This window comes from Melozone crissalis, unplaced genomic scaffold (genome assembly GCF_028551555.1).
Source record: "Melozone crissalis strain CALT ecotype California unplaced genomic scaffold, PUWL_Pcris_2 ptg000023l_1, whole genome shotgun sequence".
Lineage (NCBI taxonomy): Eukaryota > Metazoa > Chordata > Aves > Passeriformes > Passerellidae > Melozone > Melozone crissalis.
This window is the reverse complement of record NW_026535801.1, coordinates 26,067,027-26,086,983: the sequence shown is the minus strand read 5'-3', so window position 1 is coordinate 26,086,983 and position 19,957 is coordinate 26,067,027. Positions and strand designations below refer to the sequence as shown.

Here is a 19,957-nt window from a genome sequence, read left to right as displayed (position 1 = left end):
GATTCCAAGCCAAACCCAAATTGTAGGTCACTGCTTAGCCCTCCTCTTGCCTCTGCCCTGTGGGACCAAGAGTACAGGGCAATACACAGGTGCACAGTCAGTTGGCACCTGGATGGATTTTGGTGCAAATAGGCACTGCTTTAATGCAACCCCAGACTTCCACAAATGTTTCTGCAAGTGAAGGAGCAGGATGCTGCTGGCTGGCATCTCAAACCCTGAGTTTGACCATCCTCCAGAGGCTGGCTGCTCAGATCCAGCCTCTTCCCTCAAAGCTGGGGGTCAGAACTGGTCAGTGAGTGACTGGCAAAAGTCCTACAGCAGTCTGGGAGGATGGGGAGTGTTTGTGGGGGAGCCAGAGGGACCCGATGCCATCACACGCAACATCTCTTGCTGCTTGCTTTTAATAGTGTTAATGCTACAGATGCTGCCAGTGCCTTCTGCCTGGCCTGAGGGCTTTTGCCAGTTAAGCCTCACAACAGCCTTGTGAGGTAGGTGGGTGACACAGATGGACACCAAGCAAGGGGACCCAGGTCAACGTGCAAGCTCTCTTCCTCCCCTCTGACCTGGAGGTTTGGTTTGTTTATCCCAAATTCATTTCCACATACTGTTGCAAAGTGCCCTCTGCTCCAGGCTGACAGCAGTGCGTCAGAGAGGGCCCTTACTAAAGCACTATTCCCAGGGAAAAATCCCTTCCCACTAACACATCTGGCATTTGATTGAAGTTATCCAAGTCCTCACTCTGATTTCCATGGCCGAATTCCCATGCTCCAAACACGGCACAGCAACGTTTCTGCTGAGAGTAATCCTGGCTCACCAGAGGAAGCCAAGGAGCTTCAGCTGCTGTGAGGGGCAGAGATCTTCCATGTTTCTTTCAGGACACAATCAAATGCCTTTCTTGGAACACAACAGTTTCACCAGAGAAGGCACAAGGCAGCAGAACCAGCACCAATGTCAGGTAAAGTTTGCACCTTCTCACCCAAGTGTGGGCAGGCCATTCCCTCTGAAACCAGCTGAACAAGGACAGAGGGAGCACTGAAGGAAAATTAGGGTTTTCTTCAAGGCATGAGTGCTCAGCCCTCATCTGCAGGAAGGCACAACATCTGTCTCTCAGATCAGCCAGCCCAGGACAGGCAGTGTAGGCTCAGGCCAAGGAGGGAGAAAAAAAGAATGATTTTAAAGCATTAGGCTTGAAAATAGACCAGTGTTGGAAATTTAAGCACAGAAGGTTTAGGGCAGCAGGTTAAACCAACCCCTTCAGGTCAAGACCAGGCATGGAGTAAGCAGGGCAGCAGATGAGGAGTTCTCAGTCAAGAAAGGGGGTAGTGCAGCTTTCAGTGCCAAAGCTCAGCCAGACAGATGTGTGCACTGGCAAATGCCCTCTTGGCACACACTGCTGTTGGTTTCCTGGGGATCTCATATGAAGTTCTGGCAAGTCCATTGTAGCACTGCTATTTTTGCACTTAGCAGAAGGAGGAAGACAATTAACAACCCATGTGTGGGTACAAGAGGTGGGGGACAAGGCACAAACAAGTGTGAAGAAATCAGTATTGTCCAGGTGAGGCAGAGAGCTTACAGTAAGCCAGGCAAAGCAGGGAGCCCTCCTGCCACCCAGACGTGCCAGGGAAAGGTCTGCCTCAGCCCTGGTTGTAGGGAACAGGGAAGGATTTGAGAAATATCAGGGATCAACACCTTTGCTCCAAAAAGCAACAAACAGGAGCAAGAGGGCAGAGGAAACAAAGGGAGCAGGCTCTGGAGAAGACCCAATGAATTAATTTAATAGCATTGCCTCACTTCAGAGGCTTGGGACCACTCTTCATGGCTTCTAAATGGGACACCATTTACATCTGTGGAGCAGCAGCAGATGGAACTGCGCCAAGTTTTAAACAGCAAATCCTTATTTAAGCAATATCAGCTTGAAGATTACAGGAGGGCAAGCTGTACCCAAAATACTGGGGCATGTCTTCACTTCTGGGTTGTCAGAAGTGCTAAGAGACAGCCTGGCCTTGGAGGGGGCTTCTGACACATACAGGTTACAAAGCAGAGTACTCTCTTCTGAGGTTCCCCCATCAGCTTCAGCCTGCACAAAAGCGGCTGAAAGACAGGGCAGGAGCTCCAGCTAAATATGGGCTTCCTGGAGAAGCAGGAGCCAAGGTGAAGCCTTAGCCACCAGACAGTTGTGACCTGCCAATGTGCTGACTTAAGCTTAATTTGGATGTCCTGGCTGGGACTGGGCAATGTCCTGTGTAATAAGGATTTGCCTGGCCAATCCTAGCAGTTGAGAAAGTGCTCTGAGAAGGAATGGGGGACAGAGCAAGTGGAACTGAGCTCCAAGATACTGCCCCAGCACTTGGCACCACCACAGCTCCGCTGGCTTCCAGGGAAGGTCTTGCCACACTTTGGCTCTGCCATGGCACCATGCTGGGCTCAGACCTTTGCTCTGTAGGTCTGCACATTTCTTGGCATTTCACCTATAGGGACAATAGCTGCAGGTCCCCAAAGCTACCTCTCTCTTCTGGGTCCTCTGAGACCAAGGCTGATATGATCTGTCAAGGTTCCACTTCTCCAATGCTGGTAACAGCCAGCTGCTCATGCTAGGATACTTTACACTGCACATACCATGGCGACACTGCCTGTCCCAGGCTGTCCCACGTGCCATCTGCCTCCTCCCTTCCAGGGGATACAGTATCTGCTTCCTACTGCTTCATTGTTCTCTCCAGAATGAGCCCTTTTTTCCCCCAGCCCAGCCCCTCATCATTCCTGCTAGGAGCCACTCTCCTTCTCAAGATGGGCTTCTCGATGTCCACTGGGCCTGAACACCCCTCGCCCTCTTGGTGCTCTGGGGTAGGAACCACGCTCCTGAACTCTGGACCTCTCCCACCTTCCACAATCCCAGGGCCTGTGGTGGCCCTGCCAGTTGGGGGCAGCTTTGTGGTCACTGCGGTTGAACATCAGGTTCTCCTTTTTCCTGCCCCGGGCCTCAGTCCCCTCCTCTGTGCTCCATTTCTCCACGTCACGGTGCTCCTCTTTCAAGTCCACAGTTTCTGTTGCTGGTGAGGGATCTTCACGGCACAACTCCCTTCTTTCAGCCAAGGGAGCAGCCCTGCTTCTACTGGGAGGCTTTGAAAACTCCTGGCTGTGCCGTCCAGCAGGTCTACGCTCTGCCCTCTGGCTGAAGACCCTGGGCCCTCTGGAGCCATGGAGTGGATGACAGGCTTCCTCTCCTGCTTCCTGCGAGCCACTGCACAGCTGCCTGCCCCGGCCTCTGGAGCCTGGCCTCTCCCCTCTGTGCCTCTCCCTCTTGCTCAGCTGCTCTCTGGGCACAGCACACCTCTCAGGCTGCCCGGGTTCCACCCTGGGCTCTGATGCCCCGGCTGGCTCGGGAGCTGAGGCTTGGCTGGGCGGCTGGGGCACGTCCGCAGCGCGGGCACTCACCGACAGCTCGGAGACAGCGGCTGCTTGGCCTGGATCCACAGCAGCTGGAGGCTGAAAGAAAAGTCACTGGTTAAGACAAGGCCAGGGGTGTCCCACAGCAGATGACAGTGCTTGGTGCTGCAGCCCAGAGCCCCCTGGAAGCTCTCTGCCCGCAGTGCCGTACCGCCTGGAGGCTGATGAAATATCGGTTCCTCTCTGCCTCGGGGTCGATGATTCCCCCTTTCTCTTGCTGTCTCTTGAAAATCAGGCGCAGTTCTTCCTGGTGCTGCAGCACCTTGGCATCTGGCCTGTATGGCTCCTGAGCAGAAGAAAGCAAGGCAAGGTAAGGGCTCTCTCAACACCTAGCATGGATAGGCATGGCAGGGCTGGGACTCCCCAAACCCTTCTTTGCACAGTGGCAGGCAACCCACTTCCTTCTGCCACACTGACCAGGCCTACAGATGCATGGGAAATCCCTGGACAGAAGCTGAGCATCCATCCCAGTGCAGACCCACTGTTTCTGCAGTGACTGCCTTGGGCCATCCTGCTGTGGGGCAGCATGCAGAGCAGCTACCATCAGGTCACTCTCCTGACCTGACTGTATCCCAGTGAGTGCAGGGATGTTCCCCATGGCAGAATCACCTCTCTCTCAGCACATCTGCTCAGCTCAGGGCTATAAAACTGAACCTGCTTGTGAGCTGCCCTTTGGACAGGGCATCTAGGAGGACCTGAGACAGAGTGTGCATGCATTACAATGTCCCAGGTGAGGCTGCCCAGTGAGGAGGCCCAGCTGGGCAGGTGAGTCCCCATCTCTTACCAGAGGGTGCTGCGGGGGCGGTGCTGCCTTCAGAGCACAGAGATCATAGACCAGGGTCTCCCGGCAGACAGGGCACTGCACACCAACCTCCTGTGGGGAGGCAAGAGAGGACAGCAAACCCTGTCTGTGATCCAGCTCATGCACTGCCCCATAACCCCACCCTGGAAGTGGAACAGGGTCGTCTTCTTCACTCTTCTGCCAAGGTAAGGAAGCCAGAGGGGTTCCAGCAGCATGAAAGCAGCCCGGTGTCTCAACAACTGCTATGGAAGGTGTCTCCATGTGAGGCATGCTGGGATTTGTGCTTCAGCAGCTGACTGCTTTACAAAGCACCTCTGTCAACATGTATGGCTTCAGCCCTCAGCTTAGGATGTATTTTGCTCTGCAGCTGGCAACTGTTCCAACACATGCTAGGCAGGTTTTATCACCCCAAAATACAGGTGATTTGTGTTTACCCTGCTGCAACCCCCCCCCAGTTCAAGGACTAGGATTAGGGAAGGAGCCCTTTTTTCTAACTTCTGTGGTTCCAGAAATCTAAAAATGCAACTCCCTTACCCTTACACAGCAGGCACTGACCCAGAGATCCAATAAACCAACTTGTTTGGTCAGAAAGGGCCCTTGGAGATAACTCAGTCTAATCCCTGTTGATTCTCAGCACAGGCTCCACGTGCCAAAGAGGGTGATACAGATGTTACAAGGGTCTGTGCAGGGGGCCAAGGAAGGCCCAGTACCTGTTTGGGGGATGGTGCAAGGTGCTGCTCCCTCTCCTCCTGCTGCATGAGGATCTCCTCCTCCATGTGCTGGGCATAGCGGGCCAGACAGTGGGAGTGGAAGTAGTGGTAGCACTGGGTCTTTGTGAAGGCTTCTTTCTCCTGTCAAGACAAAAGTGCATCTTTGAAGGATTTCTAAGCAAAGAGTTGTGTAACCACCCAGCTGAGCTGGGTTTTCACTTCCATGTCAGTGGTATCCATGGGGAACTAGTGCTAGCAGAGCCCTCAACATCATCTGTTGGGCTGCAGCTCCACTCCCTCAGCAATTACTGGGATGCTGCTTCTTGTTTCAAATGTCAGAAACATTCCCAATGTTAATATGCAAAGATTCTATGACTGATTTCTCTGCATGTGTTCCTGTGTGACCAGCAATCTTCCCACCTGGTGTGTTCTCCTTCCTAGGCAGGTGTTGGCTTTCCTTGCAACCCCAGTAAGGCCTGCTCCCCTGTCCCCACAGACCTCAGCACCTGCATGGATATGTTCTAGTCCCTCCTCACCACCTGTGTGCTGGACTCCAGGTGAGGTGTAGCCAACACAGGGAAGCTGAAATGCACCATCAACTAGCCCCAGAACCTATGCTTCTTTAGAGATGCTCCAGCATGCCCCATGCCCATTTTCTGTAGAAGATTATCTAGAAGTTGGTGGGAAGAGCAGCATGTATTGCACTAGGAAGGGCCCTGTGCAGACTGGGAGGCAGGGGGCTGCTGGGGTGTATCTTGGTCCCAGGCTGATATCCCAGTGTCAGACTTCCTGTTCTCTTGCCTCACTTCCCAGTCAGTTTGTGGGGTCAGGAGACACATGCCTACCTGGAATCCATAGAGGCAGATTACACACTGTCCTTGAGGAATATTGTTGTCAGTGAGGATCTCCTTTCCCTTCTGTGAAAGCATTAAAGAAAACGTTTTACTCACTGGCCTGCCCAAGGGCAGCTGGGGATCAGTGTCTGTGGCTGGTCACACCCAATCTCCTCACTCTCACCTCGATCAGTTCATAGAGCACCTCTGTCCCCAGCCTGGCTTCAGCAACACTTCTGAGGGTCTGGGAAATCCTACAGCAAAACAGCAGAAATCCTTAACACAAATTTAGCTACACCTTTTCACTGTCCCACATACCTGCCATCCTGCCATGATGACAAGAGAAAAAAGGAGAACAGTGGCCTTCAGGCTTTGCTTGGAGCACAGGATGGGCACACATGCAGACACATATTCACATGCTGTCCTGGCTCCCCACAAGCCAGGGCACAGGAAGCCTTTGTTATGACAGGACTTGCAGGAGCAGGTTTGCTGATGGCCTCAGCTTGAGCTCAGCCAGCACCCTTTGGTTTTGGTGAATCCCAGGCTTTGTTTATCTGACAGCAGCCCCTGAGCAGGTCTGTTGGGAGCCGCATCCTCTCATACTGCTGGCAGGCACCAAGGTCTCTGCACACATTCCACTGTGCCAAGGACTGAAGCATAAAGGCATCAATGGGCTGCCCAAGGACTTGGAACAGTCTCACCTCTGTCAAGGCAGGACCAGCAACTTTCAAGGCCCCAGGGATTCAAATACCATTTCTGGGGAACCACAGAGGAACAACCACAAGGTGGACCCCTCTGTGTCAAATTTGGCACCAGTGGCTCCTGAGAGATTTAGGACAAAGTGATTTGGGGACCTGTATCCATCTGTTAACCAGACATGGGATGTCATGTGAATTACAGAAAGCTTGTCCATCAGTTCTGCCTCCTAGATCTCTGGAGGAACTGCCACTCCCCACCCTCCTGGCACTCACTTTTGAATCTGCTCATCTGACAGCCCCCGCGGATTCCTGATGGAGATCTCCGGAGCTTTATCAGGATACTAGGAAAAAAGAGAAACACCCAAAGCACACAAGGAAGGTGGAGAGGCCCGAGGCTCGGAGGCGCAGGGGCGGGGGGCGTGGGCAGCCTACCTGAGGGGGCACGGAGAGCACCAGGGTGAAGCGGACGTACTGGGAGTCCTGGTCCTGGGCCGTGGCAGGGTGCAGGGTGATGCTGATCTCCCAGGGCTCCCACCTGCACAAGGGGCAGCTCGGGGTGAGCAGGGCGGCGCGGGGCCGGGCCGGGGATGGGGAAGGCGGGCCGGGGATGGGGAAGGCGGGCCGTACCTGCCCAGGCCCCGCGTCACCTGCAGCTCCTCCAGGTAGATGGACTCCAGCACCTCCACCTCCGGCGGCAGCGCCCTGCGGGAACCGACCAGGCGGGGGTCAGCCGGCTCCGGCGGGCTGGGGGTGCGGGACAGCGGGGGTGCGGGGAGCGGGTAGGGGGAGGGCACGTGGGAAGGTGCAGACACCGGGGAAGGTACGGGGGCTGTTACCAGTCCGTCGCCTCCCCTTCCTCAGCGGCCGCCGCCATCTCCCCGCTGGCCCCGGAAGCGGAAGGGGAGCCCGTTGCCAGGAGACGCCGCGGCGGCGGGGCCGGGGCGGGAGCGGAGCGCGGTTCATCCCGCAGCGGGAGCGCTGCCGCCGGGGCTCGGGGCTCGTCCTGCCTGCCAGCCGGTGGGCAGCAACAAAGCCTGGGGCGGCGGGGGCGACACTCCCCCAGGGGAACGGGGCCGGATGCCGCCCCGCGGGAGGAGAGGTGCCCGCGGAAGGGGACTCGCTGCTCCTCCCCGGCCTCCGTGCCTCGGCCGCTCGGCGGCCCCGTCCCGGGCGATGGAGAACTACCACGTCCTGGAGAGGATCGGAGAAGGGTCCTTCGGGCACGTGTACAAGGGGCGCCGGAGGCACAGCGCCCAGGTGAGGGGACAGGGCTGGGGCTCTGCTGTGCGGGGCCGGGGCTGATTTCTGCTGCCTCTTGAATTGTAACTCTGCCAGGATTTTGGGACCCGGCATCCATTCGGCTTTCTGCTGACGGTCCTGACCAGCTCCAGCTGGCACTAAGTCATCTGGATTCAAGGGACATCAGGAGCGACCTCAAGAACTCAAAGCAGAGCCAGCACTAAATTTAGATCCTCTGAAACCCCCAAGACAAGCGCCCATAGCTGGTGCCTGACTATTACTAGAATGAATGCGTTTTCCTCTTAGCAAGTTGAACCTCTCTCCATTTCAATTTGTAATTCCCGTGTCGTCCTCCCACATGCTTCAGTCCCCTCATCGCCATGAGTCTCTCTTCTATACCCATTCCAGCCTATTGATGTCCTTCTGGGCCAAAAACCTGGCCACAATATTCCCAACATGGTGCACAAGATTAGAAATAAAGGTCAGTAATCACTTTGCTGCAGTTCCTGCCTGTTGATACAGCCCGAGGTGCTGCCAGTGTTCCTCATGTCCAGGGCACACTGCTGGCTCATGTTCTGCCTGCTGTTCACCAGCATCTCGAGGTCCTGCCCCATATTTCTGAAGTGAAGTCCTGGTTTTATCTGTGTTCACTGATTGCATTTCTTTGCTTTAAATGCCAGTGTGAAAAGAAGTGTGAGCAGCAGTATTGATGTGCAAGGGCCTGGGGAGAGCCCTAGGTCCAAGTGAACAAATGTCTCATTGTTCTACTGTATTTGTTCAGCTGGAACCCTGTTTGGGTTAAAAGCTGCCTTTGCCAGGGTGGGTCTGACCAGGAGTCTGGTCTGATCCCAGCTTTTCCTGCTTTGGAAGGTGGTGGCCTTGAAGTTCATCCCCAAGGTGGGGCGGTCTGAGAAGGAGCTGAAGAACCTGCAGCGGGAAATTGAGATTGTGAGAGACCTCCATCACCCCAACATCATCCAGATGCTTGACAGCTTTGAGACTGCTAATGAGGTGAAGGGGATTACTCCAGGCAATGGCTTTTGCTTGACTGGGGAGGGGAACAAGGGCTGTCCCCTGCCATTGTAGGGACATCTTTCTCAGGAGATACTGGTGACTTCATCCCAGGGTCTAGTTAGTGTTTTTCAGAGCCCTTTAGTATGTGCCAGGTGGGGAACCACCACCTGTGTGGGCTGCACTAGGTCATGTGCAGAGGTGAAGGAGCTGACCAGGGGCTGTGATGCAGGAGGAGTGGTTTGAGATCACAGGATAAGGGTCACTGTTCACTCATCAGTCTCTTCAGAGACTGACTTTTCACTGATTTAAACTCTCATGGATATAATCTGATAAGAGAGGATTGAAGACTGTTCTCTGGCACATGGGACCATGAAATAAAGTCATTGAACAGCAGATTCAAAACAAGATCAAGGGGATGATTCTACCCACTGGGCTTGGCAGTACCATTCTGGGCTTGTCCTGTCCTTCCCTCTTCTCTTGTTTTTGCTGGCTGTCTGAGATATGGACAGCTCCAAGACCTCTGCCAAGTGCCAGGTCTTTGCTGCTGTCCAGCCATGGGAGCTCTCTTCCATTCCAAGTCCCAGCCCAAGCTGATGGACTTTGCATAATGCCACCCAAACACTATCCTCAAATTTCTTACCCTGCTTTATCCTGGTCCCCAGGGCCTGATCTCACCATGTTGCTCTTCCCTCCAGGTGGTGGTAGTGACTGACTATGCAGAGGGAGAGCTCTTCCAGATCCTGGAGGATGATGGGACCTTGCCTGAGAGCCAGGTATCTCTGTCATTGCAGTGGCCATGCGGTGTTTGCTGCAGGCTAGAGAAAACAGGACCTGTGTGCCTGCAGGCAGAGGGTCTCAGCTGTGAGCCTGGAGATGTCAGGAGGGTGAGGGTGCCTCTGGGACTTTACCTGGCAGAGCTTCTGAAAAGGATGGAGTGGGGGCCAGGTTGGCATTGTGGGACAGTGGGGTCCTGCAGAGAACAGACCTTCTCTGTTCCCTTTACAAGGGCCACTAGGCTGCCTTGGCTATTGGCCCACTCCAAGGAACTGCTGGCCCACAGCTGGGGTTGGTTCCTGCCCCAAACAGGACAAAAGTAGAAGTAGTGTGGGAGCCAGGCTGTAAGGGACCTAGCCCCTGTGGTTGTGCCAGTGGGTGGCACCATGGGACACAGGGTGAGGCTTCTGTGTCTCTGGCAGGTCCAGGCCATAGCTGCCCAACTCATCTCTGCTCTCTATTACCTGCACTCCCACCGCATCCTGCACCGTGACATGAAACCCCAGAACATCCTGCTGGGCAAAGATGGTGTTGTCAAGCTCTGTGACTTTGGGTGAGTGCTGGGGGCCAGCCTGAGGGGAATGCTGGGCATTGGAGCAGCCAAGAGATTTCCTGGATGCTGTAGAGGAGGAGTGGGGGAGTGTGGAAGGGGGCCTGGATTCTGTGCATATTTAGAGGTTAACCTGAGAGGGGTGATTTTGTTCTCCAGAGGAGGATAAACTCATAGGGAACTCCCTGGGAGCTGCAACAGATGTTTCAGCCTGGACTTGAGATCTGTGCTTTGCTCTGAGCAGGTTTGCCCGTGCCATGAGCATCCACACCATGGTGCTGACGTCCATCAAGGGCACCCCACTGTACATGTCCCCTGAGCTGGTGGAAGAGCGGCCGTATGACCACACAGCAGACCTGTGGTCTGTGGGCTGCATCCTGTACGAGCTGTTTGTGGGCACCCCTCCCTTCTACACCAACAGCATCTTCCAGCTGGTCAGCCTCATCATCAAGGACCCTGTCAAATGGCCTGTGACCATGAGCCCAGTGTTCAGGGTAAGGGCTGGGGCCCTGTCTGCAGGGTGAGATCTGTTAATGCAGTTTTGGCCTCGCCTGCTGCCCTAGTGGGTCACTCTTGGCTTTTATGTCCCCTAGCAGGGACTTCAGAACACAGAAAAGCAATGAGAGCTGGACCTCCTGGAAAGGGAATCCTTATCACTGTTATCAAATGTCTGCTGTCCATAAGCTGGGAAACTGGGTCTGACAGCAGAGGAGTAATTTATTGGGTTGTGAAGGGAAATGTCTTGCCATCTGCCCTAAGCACTGGAAGTACTCCTTTCCCAGAGCTAGGCAGGAAAGGCAGGCCTCCTGGATGCCCTCACTGAGGGAGACTGGTGGGCACACTGTGCTCACTGGTGGGTGCTGAACATGTGTCAGTGATCCTGCTGCTCTGCAGGACTTCCTTCAGGGATTACTGATGAAGGACCCCCAGGAGCGCCTGTCATGGCCAGAGCTGCTTTCTCACCCCTTCATTGCTGGACGTGTTACTGGTGAGTACTCACTCCTTTTCCAAAGCTGTCCAGATCTGTTTCCTTCTACTACTGTCTGGAGACTGGGAGGACCTCCCTGCCCTGCTATTTTTACTATCCTGGTCTATGCCTCTCTCCTCTCAGCTTTTTCCAAGCACTGACTCCTAGCTCCTGCTCCTGGTCTTGCTCTGGGTTCCTTGGGATTCCCCTGAGATCTCAAGAGAGATCACTCTGTGTCCCACAAGAGAGCTGCTGTTGAAGTTCTCCTCTTGCCTCCCCAGTGATTGATGACACAGAAGAGCATGGGATTTCAAACCCCTTCACCATGAAACTGTCTCCAGAGCTGCAGGCCCTGAAGGAGCAGCAAGTCCATTCCATGGTCCCTAGGAGCAGCTCGTCCAGGATCTTGAGAAAGGTCCAGCAGAAGATGGTTGAAGAGACACAGAAAAAGGTGGAGAAAAGTCTGAGGTTCCCTGGTTGTGTCTCACAGTCAAGGCAAAGGAAGGACACTAAAGGGGGCCCTGGGGGAAAACACAGGAGTACCTGGGTCAGGCTGGGGTGTCAGCAACACACAAGGCAGGATGTGGGGTGCTCATGGTGGTGGGGTCTAGGGGACTCATCTGACTGAGTAACCCTGCCCTGACCAAACTTCTCTGCCATCACCAGGCTCAACTGAAGGCAGGTGATCCATCTGTGAAGGATTCTGTCAATAGACATCCCACACCTAGACCTAGACCAGCATCAGGGAAGGCAGCCCCTGAGGAGAGGGAGCCATTGGCTGCCTCCAATGAGAAGAATCCGTATCTCCTGCAAGGAAAGAGCAGCACAGCAGAGTTTGAGGAGTCTCCTCCCACCCCAGGGTGAGGGAGGCAGAGGCTGGGGCAGGAGGAAGAGGGAAAGGAAAGGTCTTTCACTGACTGTACTGTTTCCTTGGCCAGGCAGCACAGCCTCTCTCAAGACTATGAGTGGGAGTTTCTTGAAGCAGGTTCCCCTCCACAGCATGATGCTGGCAGGGCAGAGCCCTGCAGCAGGCACAGCATTGTGGACCTGGAGGCTGAGGTAAGATGGTGTCTTCAGTGAGGACAGCAGGGCCCAGTTGCCAGGGGCTGCTACAGAGACCCTGGGACTAGCAGGTCTGTGTCACCAGTCCTCTCTCTTCTGTGGCTAGGAGCTGGAGAGTGATGAGGAGTGGCAGCAGCTGAGTGAGGACACTGAGGCCTCAGCCATGCAGCTGAGCATGCCTCTGGGCCTGCTGAGGGACCCAGCTTTCCAGCACCGTGTCCGGGACCGCCTGGCAGACTCTGCTCAGCAGGTAAGGGAGGGCAGGCCCAGGCAACTAACACTGGAGATTTGGATGCTGCCTTCTTCATCAGGATTAGGTTGGAAACATACGGAGAATCCTCAGTCCAGCCAGCAAAAAGATCCTCTGCTTCTCCAGGAGTTGGAACTGTCTTGTGCACTTGGCTTGCCATCTGCTGCTTTGCTGTCCCCTGCCTAAATGGGTTGAAGGGCTGCTCCATGGCTGGTGGAGACACCAAAACTGCTGCTCATTATAAGCTCTTCTGCCTTCTGTGTGTCCAGGTGCTGGAAGGGATGCTGGAGGGAGCCTCCCATCTTCGTTCCGTGCTTCGTGTTATTGGCAACCTCCTGTCTACCCAGTGTGATGCTGAGCTGCTGGATCACTTCTGCCAAGAGCTGAATGTGCCTCTGTCCCTGCTGTGTCTAGCCAAGCAGATCCTGGAAAGTGCTGTCACCAAGCAGGTGGGTGTAGAACCCCAGGGAAATATGGGTGCTTTCCAGCCCTGCAGAGTGCTGGTACTGAGGAGGCCCTGGTGTCCTGCTGGATCTGGCACACAGGTTCCTCTTCCAGGCACCCTTGGGAAGGGGGAGGTTCTGGTAGGGAAGGATCCTGTTGTAGTGGTGTGGGGATGGCCAGCAGACAATCCCCATTTGTGGTTTCTTTCTGGATTCTGCAGCAGCCCTGGTGTATTGCTGTGCTGACAGACCTCCTCATGGTGACCAAAGTTTATTTCAGCAGTGAATGTAGCCTGGAGGAGAGTGAGCAAAAGGACAGGTAGGGACAACCTTCTGTTCCCTGAGGTCTCGTGCGGTCACTTTGGGGACCACAGGCAGTAGGTGGAAGGGTGGTGTTCATACTCTGCAGCTGGAGTTGTCTCTGTGGGGGAGCACATGGTCCAAGTGCTTCATGCCATATTGCTGTGCTCACAGAGGAGCACTTTCCTCAAATGGGAGTAACTGAAAGAATGTCACAGCTGACAAGTCTGGTGGTGCTGCCTGCTGACAGCAGCTCACAGTGTGAGTGAGTGCTGCCTGCTCCATTAGCCAGGGCCATTTGGGCCTGTCCTCACAGGAAGGGGCCATGTTTCTCTGCACTCACCTGTCCCTGCTCTCCCCCCAGTCTGCAGGAGAGTGCTGACTGCTTCCTGGCCCTGCTGCCAGAGCTGCTGGCTGTGCCAGTCGACAGTGAGATGAGACTCTGCCAGCAAAGCCTCTTGGTAAGGGTGCTCCTATCTCCCTCCTTCACACCCTCTGCTCCCCAGGGACAGAAGCCATGGTGGTGTCTGTGTGTGTTGGAGGAACGCAGCCTGAGGACCCTGCTCCTAACTATGGGGCCTGATGCGTTCATGTCAGGGCAGGCTGTCTCACCCATTGGGGTTTTTGTGGGGAATTGCATACAAAAGAAGGTCTCTGAAGGGGCACTTTGACTGGCCTTACTGTTCTGGTGTGGCTTTACTAGCTGAACCAATGGCCAGTGCAGTCCCTTGTACACACTCTTGCACAAAAAGGGTCACTTCACCAGACATGGCCCTGGTTCTGCTGCCAAGAGTTCTGCTGCTGGGATTGTGCTGGGTGGGCACAGCAGGTTCTCAGCATTGGAGTATGATTCACATGTGGCTCGGGCAGGAGATGCATACAGGCTTGCATTTGATATCTTTTAGCTTTTGTTTTCAAGCTGCATGTTTTAACAACAGAGTCAGCAAGAGCAAAAATAGCTGTTGGGCATGCTCTGCCAGGCTGTGATAGAGGTGAGGAGGTACACATGCCTGCATGTGTACCCCTCATTTCAGCAGCATGCAGCCAGACGTGGGTCCCATACAGTAACCTGGCTGGAGTGGGCATTTGGAGGTCCCTGAAGTTCCAGCTTGAGTCCTTCTCCCATCTCTTCTGTCCTCCCACAGCTTCCTCCTGTGCTGTCCTTTTCTTTCCTCTCAAACTCAGTCTGCAGTGATGGCAACCCCTGTGTCTTCCCCAGTGCTTCACCCAGCTCTGTGAGAGCCTGGACACAACAGACCCCTCTATCTCTGCACAATTCTACACCAGGCTGCAAGAGGAGCATCAGCCCCTGCTGGACAGACTCCTTCAAGAATCCATCTTAGAGCAGCCTGCTCTTCGAGGTAGCAGTGGTAGCAGCTCACCACCTCTTCCTGGGTTTTCTTCTCCTTCCTCCCCTTGGGCTCCATCAGAGCACTGATGGCCATTGTAGTGCTGTTGGCCAGAAGAGGTGGCTGAAATTTATCTGTCCAGACCCCTGCTAACTTGGGCTCTCTTCCCTCAATCCCAGATCTCACCCTCCTTATGTCACAGACCTGACTTTTTCTCTCTTGCCATCCAACCCTACCCTGCTGCCCCTCAGCACCTTTAGCACAATGAGTCCCCAGCTCTGTCCCTGTGCAGGTGCAGCAGTGGAAGGCAAGTCAGCCCATGACCAAAGCCCATGTGTGGCAGAGCTCTTCCTGGCTGCATTGGCTGCTGCATGCAGCATCCCTCTGGAGAGAAGCAGCTGCCGGGAAGCCAAGCAGCAGGTCAGACCAGCTCTCTGTACAGGGTGAAGAGGTGTGGTCCTCCCAGGGGCAGCAGCCCTTTCTAGGAGGATCTCTTTCTCAACAGTAGAGTGGAGGGCTGGGATCCTCTGGCTTTATTGGCTGCAGGGTTCATATTTGTGGGCTGCACCTCCCCAGCCAACAGCTGACCTTAGGAATGTAAGGATTCTTGAATCAATTGAGACTCAAACTTAGGATCTGAACTATGAGATGGGCTAAGTAAAGAACTAGGCAATGCAGGGAAGACAAGAATTCTTTTATTACAGTGATATGAACTGTAGGAAATCTGAAATTGAAGGAGTAGTAAGAGGGAAAACAATTACAGGTTTACATTTGATTCTTTAATGCTGGGTCAACAAGGAGGGAAGGAGGAATCTTACCTTGCTCATCTCAACTCTGGAACTGTGCATCAAAGCCATGCTAGGTCATGGCAGACAGGCATCCCTTAGCAGACACAGGCAACATGTAGGAAGCAGATGCTTTTCTTCATTAAATTGTTGGTAGCATTAAACTCTTCTAGTCTGGGCAGTGCTTCAGGTGCCCAGGGTGCAAATCAGGCTGATTTCTGCAGGTTGCTTACGCAGTAGCTGAAAACCTCATGGAAGGAGAGAGTCAGCAGCTTGCAAGACTGCTGGAGAGACTGGAGGACCCAGGCTGCTCCTTGAACATCCTGAAGGTAATGCCCAGTCCTCTTGTCTGGCTCTGCCCAGAGGTGCCTGGGCCTTTGCTCTGGAATTAGGAGCATGGCAAAGAGGGAACTGTGAGCTTAGCCCTCAATGATTCCCATCTGCCTGGTGTGAGTTGTTGAATAAGTGAGCCCATGGTAGCCATGGGGTGGAACCTGTCTGCAGGGCCTGGTGGCATCTCTCCCCTCTGCCTTGCAGATCCTCTATGCTGGCTGCCATGCCTACCCCAACCTGTGCCAGCACCTGGGAAGGAGCCAGCCTCTGTGGGGTTCCCTCATGCAGATCTTGCGGGGTGAGGTAGGACTGACCACAGCCCTCGTGGAGGGGGAGTGTGGGCAAGCAGGATGCACTCCTCTGAGCACTGGTCAGATGAATCTGTGGGGGAAGAGGAGTTTTGGGGAGTTAATCAGAAGAGTGCAGTTCTCCTTTGGGGCCCAGAAACACCTCCTCCTTCCCTGCTATGACTTCTGTTCCTTTGGTAGGTCCCTGTGCTGGAGGTGACCCAGGAGGCAGCCTGTGAAGCCTCTCTGTACCTGCTGGCCCTGCTCACCCTGCAGCTTCAGGCATCCCCTCCCAGGTAAGCAGACACTTTCATTCATGGGTGGGAGAGGAACATGCCCTGCCCTGAACAGCACTCTGTCCTGCACACTGCCTGGAGCTGGAACCTGATCCCACTGATCCCTCTGACCCAGACATACCAGCATAATGCTGGGCAGTGTGGGTGGGTGCTGGGGATGTGGTGAGGATGACCCAGTGCAGACAAGGAGGTGCTGTGAACCAGGGCTCCTCCTGAAACGTGGCTGCTTCCCAGCTGTGTGGGTATTGGATGCTGCTGTTCTGCATGATGTGGAGCTGTGGGAACATAGTGCTTCTCTCCTGGTCCCTGCATTTCAGGTGTGAGGAGATGGTTGCCCTGGCTGTGGATCTCATCACCCAGTCTCCTGTTGTGTCCCTTGTGGTAAGCCACCCCCCCCTCCACCAGAGCCACTACTGAGAGCCTTGCAGACCCCTGCATCCCATTTGGGCCTTACTGTTCCTCACTCAGGGTGGGATGAGGCCAGGGGATGAAGGGTCAATAGTGACCGAGCAGATGGGAAAGTCCCCAAGGTGCTGAACTCTCCCTGTCCCACAGGGTGCTGCAGCATTTCTCCTGGCACAGCTCAGTCGGCATGGGGTGGCTTTGGAGCTCAAGAGAGAAAAGATCCTACCAGTGGTAACAAATGTGCTGACTGCACCTGCTGAGGTATGGGATGGGGACAGAGAAGCTGGGGACCCATGCACACTGTAGAGGTGTGCAAAGATGGGCTCAGAAGGGTGCAAGAGTGATGCTGCTGCCCTCAAGCCCAGCACCCAGCTTCAGAGTGTCTCCCACTCTCTTACAGCTGCAGCTCCCCCTGCCAATGGGTGCTGGTCTCTATGATGGGTTGTTTTACCTCCTGCTGAAACTCCTTGAACAGGTACCAGTCTAGCCATGTCTTCTGCCTGCTCTCTGCCAAAAGGTGTGGGGGCAAAAAGGCCTGAATGCACATTGGTAACGAGGCTGAGGGAAATCAGGAACTGTGCAGTTTTGGCTGCACAACCCCATGAAAGTCACCTTGTGTCCCTGCAGGGCTGATGGGAGAGTGGTGGGTGGGGAGGGGTGATCCATGGGCACACTGGAGTGAAGGAGGGCAGAGATGCCTGGGGACTGACACTGCTGAAAGCTGCAGCAGGACTCCTGGCCCATGTCAGTCTAGCCCTGGCCTTCAGAGAACCATGGGACTGGCAGGGCCATGTATCAGAACCCTGAGGGGCCATGAAGGCCTCTGACATCTGCCTCTCTGCCTCTAGGAGGATGTGGTCTTGGAGCAGGGCTTTGCTTCCTCTGAACTATGGAGCCTGGTCTGCCATTGTGTAGCTGTGGTGCTTCATGTGGGCACCACCAGTGCAGTGCTGGAGGAAGATCCACCCCCAAGTGCTGGTCACCCCACGGCAGAGCCAGACTGGAACCTCCTCTCCCCTCAAGGTAGGAGCTGTGGGACAGCAGGGCATCTGCCCTGGACCCTGCTTCACATCCTTCCATATCTGTCCCCCTCCACATCTGTTCCCTGAGGCCAGAGGACACAGGTGGTTTTCTTTTGAGGATTGCAGTGTCTGCTGGGGACAGAGGGCTGGGCTGGCCCATGCTGTGCCCAGCTGGCAGCAGCTCAGCTGAGCTGGCTGTGGAGGAGCAAAAAGGATGTCTGTGCTGCAGGGAATGTCCACTGGCAGGTGTGACCACCGGGGTGGAGATTTTCTGGTTTTGGGCAGGGAATCACAGAATCCACCCTGGAGCAGGCTTGAGAGAGCACAGACAGAAGTGAAGAAACATTACAGCCTTCTCTATCTTTGCCCTTCTGCCTGCTGTTTTCTCTGCAGGAACCCTGTTATTCCTCAGCCTGGCCCTCAGCATCTTCACTCGTGAGTCCCACCAGTGTCTGCCTCAGCTCACCCAGTCCCATGGTGTCCTCATGGTGACACTGAAGAAACTGCTGTCCCCTGGCTTCTTGGCATGCGTGGCAGAGATGTGAGTTGTGGCAAGGGCTGAAGTGGGCAGAGCTCAGCTGCTGAATGGGGCATGGACATGAGCACAGCAAGGGCTGAGAAGTTTCTGACCTGGCACTTGCAGAACCTCTCCTTAGTGACTGGCACAGGGAATGCCCTTTGCCCCTTGCCCTGAGGTTTATTTTATTGTCTCTGTATTAAGCCCTCTTTCTTTCACTAATTCAGGCAAGCAGGAAAAGATGGGGACCCTGAGGTTGTCCCAGATGTGGTCATCCAGGTCTGCCAGCTCCTCTCTTTCCCTTTTGCCCTGGATGTGGATAAAGACACCTTAGCACTGATTATGGAGGCTGTGAGAGATACCCAGATCCCTGCCCAGCTGCTACAGGTACTTTCTTGGCCCTGTGTTCCCCTTCCCCCCATACTGTGGTGACCCTTCCCTACATTGCAGTCCCCAATGCATGGCACCACTTCACATCCTGTTGGCAGCCCACAGGGATGTCATTTGGGTGCTATGCAGCCCTTGGAGAAGCTGGACTGGCTGCTAAGCTTGCACTGACCTGCTGGCTGCCTTCAGCTGCTGCTTGGCTTGGCTCATGTGTGAGCATTCACTCAGCAGTGCTGTCTGTCCTTCTGCCTTAGGTCTGCGCTCACCATCTGCCCTTCTCGTTCACCGAGCTCCCCATGGGCCTCTTGTGCCAATTTGTGGTGTCTGATATACAGGTCATAGACCAAGTGGTGAGGGAAGCTGCTGCCTCGGAGCACATTGTTGCCTTCTTGAAGTCTGTCTTGTCTTCAGACAATGTCATACTCACAAGTGACCTCCTATCTCTCCTGACCCACGTGGCCCGGGCCAGTTCCGAGCACCTGCCCTTTCTCCAGAGGATCCTGAGGGACTCAGATGTGGCTGACCAGCCACTGACCTACCTGCTCAGCCACAAGCAACACCTGATACGGGCCAGAACCTGCAACTTGCTGGGCAACCTGCTTCGGCACAGCTTTTCCCCAGCGCTGCAGAGTCAGCCGGGTTGGCTGGAGAGGCTGCTGGAGCGCCTGTGGGACCCGGCGAGCAGCGTGCGCAGGGCAGCCACCTTCGCAGTGGGCAATGCCGCCTGCCACGCGTCCTGCCCGGCGGAGACACTGGGCCGGGCCGTGCCCGCGCTGACCCGGCTGCTGAGCGACTCTCGGGCCCAGACGTGCCACAACGCGGCCCTGGCCCTGAGCAACCTGGGCCAGCGCGGGGAGGAGCTGCGGGATCTGCTGATCCAGAGCGGGGCCCTCGACCGCCTGCTGCAGGTGACCTGCCAGGACCCGCGCAAGGCCGTGCGGGAGGGAGCCCTCGAGGCGCTGCGAGCCCTCAGCCAGCACCCGGGGATCCAGCAGGTACGGCACAGGTACCCCGCTCCTTTGGGGGACCTGATGGAGCTGTAGGGACAAGGGTCAAGCCGGTGGGTGACTCCTGTCCCTCTCTTGGCTGTGCAGGTCCTGCTGTCCCTCAAAGCCACCGAGAGGCTGGCGGCGCTGGCCGCTGTCAGTCCCCATACGCCTTTTGCCCGGCACTGCGAGCCGCTCTTCCGCCGCCGGTGCGAGCAGCTTCTCCGCCGCCTCGCAGCTCCGTCCGGCCGCGCGGGGCCCAGCCCGCTGTCGCCGCGTACCGGCGCTGAGCGGTGATGCCCGGGCATCCCGGGACGCCACGGACGCTTCCTTCACCCTCCTCAGGCTCCAGCCGGACCTTCCTTGCAACCCGCGCTGTCCGTCTGAGGGGGCCTCTACCCGGCCGTCTTTACCCGGGGTGCCCCCCGCGGGAAGCCGGCCCTGACAAAATGCCCGTTCCTTCTGTAACCGCGCGTCTCCCGCCGGCTCCCGGAGCCGCGCCCG

General features: G+C 55.5%; 2 protein-coding genes across 2 annotated transcripts; one reads left to right on the top strand and one right to left on the bottom strand.

Annotated features, from left to right (window-relative positions):
- Positions 1-1,103: 1,103 nt before the first annotated feature.
- RNF25 (ring finger protein 25) lies at positions 1,104-7,381 on the bottom strand. Its single transcript, XM_054277814.1, has 10 exons — positions 7,324-7,381; positions 7,115-7,189; positions 6,920-7,022; positions 6,761-6,828; positions 5,974-6,043; positions 5,802-5,873; positions 4,957-5,097; positions 4,229-4,318; positions 3,596-3,730; positions 1,104-3,483 (listed from the first exon to the last, which is right to left on the bottom strand). The coding sequence occupies exons 1-10, from the start codon at positions 7,359-7,361 to the stop codon at positions 2,761-2,763; spliced, it is 1,515 nt and encodes a 504-aa protein (XP_054133789.1). The 5' UTR covers positions 7,362-7,381; the 3' UTR covers positions 1,104-2,760.
- A 104-nt stretch (positions 7,382-7,485) lies between these two features.
- STK36 (serine/threonine kinase 36) lies at positions 7,486-19,849 on the top strand. Its single transcript, XM_054277898.1, has 26 exons — positions 7,486-7,744; positions 8,597-8,737; positions 9,436-9,513; positions 9,937-10,067; positions 10,309-10,558; positions 10,959-11,052; positions 11,313-11,482; positions 11,698-11,891; positions 11,970-12,090; positions 12,200-12,343; positions 12,613-12,792; positions 13,008-13,105; positions 13,451-13,547; positions 14,306-14,447; positions 14,728-14,855; positions 15,445-15,549; positions 15,758-15,856; positions 16,042-16,136; positions 16,454-16,517; positions 16,692-16,802; positions 16,942-17,016; positions 17,390-17,564; positions 17,957-18,104; positions 18,308-18,467; positions 18,722-19,462; positions 19,562-19,849. Exons 1-26 carry the CDS (start codon positions 7,565-7,567, stop codon positions 19,748-19,750), a joined length of 4,110 nt encoding a protein of 1,369 aa, XP_054133873.1. The 5' UTR covers positions 7,486-7,564; the 3' UTR covers positions 19,751-19,849.
- Positions 19,850-19,957: the final 108 nt, after the last annotated feature.